General features: G+C 49.7%; 1 protein-coding gene across 1 annotated transcript; it reads right to left on the reverse strand.

Moving 5' to 3' along the window:
* On the reverse strand, positions 1-3,069 carry LOC137302222 (zona pellucida sperm-binding protein 3-like). The gene is made up of 9 exons (XM_067971878.1): positions 2,849-3,069; positions 1,686-1,801; positions 1,495-1,598; positions 1,226-1,403; positions 1,013-1,139; positions 853-932; positions 649-770; positions 310-362; positions 1-189 (listed from the first exon to the last, which is right to left on the reverse strand). Exons 1-9 carry the CDS (start codon positions 3,032-3,034, stop codon positions 1-3), a joined length of 1,155 nt encoding a protein of 384 aa, XP_067827979.1. The 5' UTR covers positions 3,035-3,069.
* Positions 3,070-4,401: the final 1,332 nt, after the last annotated feature.

Genomic DNA, 4,401 nt, shown 5'->3' on the forward strand with positions numbered 1-4,401 from the left:
TCACGGATATTCTTTTTTACAAAATCCTGCAAAGGAGCCCCTCTCCAAACACAGTGGGAATTGGGGAGAGGAGGTTTTCTTTTGCAAGGCCTTTGTTATTAGTCGGCCTGAGACTTGGGGTGGGTGTAGCTCGATGGAATATGGCGACACCATCTCCGCCGATGGGCACTGCAGGGGCTGGAGAGCATCCTGGACAAAAATAATAAAATCTTAATTTGACACTGGTTTTTGGTTTTCTGCACAAACACACCCTAAACCCCCACTAATTATAAAAGGGGGGCCTAAGAAAAAAAAGCAGAGATCAGAGACAGCGGTCACAGTCAGGGCCAGGATCAGGATCAGGATCACCTCAGACTCCACACCTAAAACGGAAGAAGAAACCAATGGTTAGTGAGTGAAGGAAATACTGAGGGGAAAATGGAAACCAGCAGTCCGCCAACTCACCACCTGGAGACCTCTCCTGCATCCTTTGCTCAACATCATTAAGGGGCTCAGTTGCCAGCTCTGACACTTCAGGATCCAGAATGACCAGGGGTCCAAGTGAGGCCTCACCCTCCCACTTCAATTCAGCATCACTCCCTGCAATATCAAACATTCCAGTTAGAGAGGGTAAAGGGTGACCACCAACAGAGAGGATCAATGTCCTACCAGGTCCAGATACAAGATCCCTCCTTCCTCTGGAATCAAGTCGGAATTCCCTCGTGGCACTGCACATGCCCAGATGACAACAGGCACACACGTCATTGGTCGATTCTTCCAATGGGGTCCAGCTGAACCAGAGAATCCATTTATCAACCAGGTTGTCCATCATCTTTTAATACAACACATCCCTGAGAGAGAGAGGGAACTTACATATTCTGGAAAGTACAAGCTTTGTTCATGGAATCTCTCCGATCCACTGCAGCAACTTTCAGGTGACAGGTGATGAAAATCTGAGGGACACATTCAATACAAGTTGTTATTTAGTGACCTCCTCCCAACATGGGGAACCCAATGTTTGGCTTCCTCTTACCAAGGAACGGTCATCTCCAAAGAAGCGGAACGCATCCAGGTCAAACTGGAGTTTGTCCAGCTCACGTTCACCTCTTGGCAACACAAAGGTTGAAAAGGAGTCCTCAGCTTTGCTGTCCAGGAGGCAACTGAAGAAAGATTTAAAAAAACAGACAAAGTGAATTAAGTGAACCTTTGGGACATAACCAGCTGGAGACAGCAGAGAGCTCCTTACCCATGGTAGTCAATGATGTTGTATCTTGGGGTGGAATCCTTGTCTGGGCTCAATGTAGCTGCACAGCTGTCAATGTAGAGCTTCAAGGGCATGTGGTTGGTCATCGAAACAGAGGCCTCAATGTGAATGAGGTCACCCAGGTAGTAGACAGTCGAGGTGCGCTCTGGAAGCCAGTCATCTGAAGTACAAGAGGACAAGGGTTGGAGACAGTGGGTGTAACTCCCAGTGGGAGACGACAGAAAAGCACTCCCCATCCACCCATCACATACCGTTCATAATACGCAGCGAGAATGACAGAAGCCCTTCTCCAGACTTGGTCGAGCTGAATGGGATCCAGGTGGGCTTGATAGGGTCACTGCTCACATTGCCCTTCCTGGAAGGACAGGCGTGTAATTTCAGGACAACTTCAGAGAACTGCACCTGCTGTAGACCTCATTTGCAATAGAGTAAAGATTCTTACCTAAAATAGTGACACTCAATGGGAATGACTGCTCCATTAGTTCTCACAATGACAGATCCACAAGCATTTGGGGTATGGTTCAGGTGGGTGGTGTCGACCAGGAAATCTCCAGCCATCTGAAAGACATCAGGTTGAGGAATGAAGAGCTGGTCATTGGACAAAAGCTATTTCTGGTCATTTTCCTGCCCTGTTAAGCAGCAGTTTGAGGGGTTTCAGCTGCTCCTCAATGACACATGATTGAAGCAGCTCCACCATTGGCAGAAGTTGCCTGGAGCAGCCTCTGTTACTCTGCTCAGTCCACCTTCTATTACAGGGGACTTCAGGCCTGCAGTCAGAAACCCTGAAATGATTGGCACTGCCAGATTTGATGAGCATTCTTTCCCATATAGAACAGAGCTTTCACCTGAAGGGGCTTCAAGTTACCCCTGATATGGAGCACAAAACACAACATCACTTTTAAACCTCATCTGTATCCATGGAATCAAGGGGATTGGCAGGTGTAATAACCAAAAGTGGAGTTCCCCTTTAATACATTGTATCCCAATTATTATTCCACTTGTTTCATCTTTCAAGAGAAGTCTCAACAGGAACTTCCACACTGAACATTCATTGACCACAAGTTGAGGCAACAGGCCTGAATATCCACAGGAAGGCACAGAAAAGATAAATCAATTGAGGCACAAAAGAACAGAGTGGTTTGGAGAAATGTAGATTCCACATCGTTCACCTGAGGAAGGAGGTAGCCTCCGAAAGCTTGTGAATTTAAAATAAAATTGCTGGACTATAACTTGGTGTTGTAAAATTGTTTACAATTGTCAACCCCAGTCCATCACCGGCATCTCCACATCATGGAGAAATGTAGGTGAAGGTTCAAGGCCAATGGAGTTGAATCTCAGAGTTAGAGAGTAGTAATGACCCATTTAAGAAAGATGCAGTCCCTCAGTGACAAGTTGAAGTTCTTTTTAAATATAAAGCTAAGATAGACATGGCAACATAAAGAAGTAGTTTCACACAGGGTGATATTTAACAGTGGGCAAGAATTTATACACCGATTTCATTCAGGGATCTCCTCAGTGGCTGGAGTTTCACCCGATGTTAATGAGTTCTGAGTGGGCAGTAATCTACACAGTGAAATTGGAGCAAGAGTTGAGGAATCACATTACCTGCAATCTGCTGCCACATTCATGGAGCCCATAGTCAAAGAGGACAGTGTGGTTCTGAGAGTCGATCCGAGTTGGCCGACAACCTGCTGTCCCCAGGGTCAGGTCAGCAGCTTTAATCAGGTGCCTGGTTCTAAATAAATCCATGTCTACCCTCACCAGCAGGTTCTGCTCTCCACACTGCACCATCACAGTCTGCAGTGGGGACAGACTTCTCCCCTCAGACACACTGAAATGGGAATCAAAGGGAGGGACGTGAGGAGGGACTCTCTGGGGCACAGGGGTGGGATTTACTCTTCTCCATGGAAATCTCTGCCCTCGAAACTGTTGCCAAATATCAGAGCAACAAATCACTCGGAACAGGAAACAGACCTCTCACCACTAAATCCCCCATGATACCAAATAACTCAACTATCACTTTACCCACCAACCAGCACCTTTTATACACAACCTGCAGTCAGCTGACTCCAATTGTTCCAGATGAGGCTAAACGAGAAAACGAGACGAAACTGGAGTGCATCCTGGACCGAAATAATAAAATTATTATTTTTTTTTTGTTTCTTTTTTTTTCAGCACCTTTCTTTTTTTTTTCTTTTTTTTCCCTTAGGCCCCCCTTTTATAAGAAGGGGGGGTGTCGGGTGTGCTTAAATACTAAAAACCAAATAAAACGAAACCAGGTATCAAATTAAAATTTTATTTTCCCCGTCCAGGATGCATTCCAGCCCCTGCGGTGCCCACCGGTCGCGGAAAGCCTCGAGCGTACCGGCAGACACCGCGTGCTCCATCTCCAGGGCCACCCGGGCACGGAGCATCCCGCGGAAGAGAGGCAGACAGGCCGAGCGACCGCCCCCACGGACCACGATCATCCTAGACCTGTGGATGGCCACCTTGGACAGGCCCAGGAGCAGGCCCACGAGGACGTCCACCGACCTGCCCGCTCCCCTCCTCACCGGGCGTCCAAAGATCAGGAGCGTGGGACTGAAGTGCAGCCAGAACCTGAGGAGCAGCCCCTCCAAATAATGGAACAGGGGCTGCAGTCTCCCACACCCCGTGAACAAATGAAACACGGACTCCTCCAGGCCGCAGAAATTGCAGGCGGCCTGGGAGTCCGTAAAATGGCGTAAACGCCTGTTGCACGCCACTGCTCCGTGCAACACTCTCCACCCCAGATCCCTGATGGAACACGGGAGGATCCCTGAGTAGAGAGCCCCCCACTGGGGAACCCGTCTCCGCCGGACGGCAGGATGGTACGCCAGGTCGTGTCCGGGCGAGAGACGAGGGCGAGGAAGTGGAGAGTGTGCAGGAGCAGCCCGTACAGGAAATCCCTCCGCGCGGTGTGAAACGGCACGGAGGGAATTTCCGAGAGACGGCTCAAGTTGTGAGGCGCGGCCCTCCGAGGGAGGTTTCGGGGCCTGGCGCCAATGAGGAATTCCGTCCGAACGGGGGTCAGATCGGACGGGATGGCTCCGCACGCCTGAGCCGCCTCCACACCCCGAGTGGAGTCAGGGCCGAGCGCCGATTTCAACGCCCGGATGGCGGCGGCCGCGTCCTCGGCA

This window comes from Heptranchias perlo, chromosome 35 (assembly GCF_035084215.1).
Source record: "Heptranchias perlo isolate sHepPer1 chromosome 35, sHepPer1.hap1, whole genome shotgun sequence".
Classification (NCBI taxonomy): Eukaryota; Metazoa; Chordata; class Chondrichthyes; order Hexanchiformes; family Hexanchidae; genus Heptranchias; species Heptranchias perlo.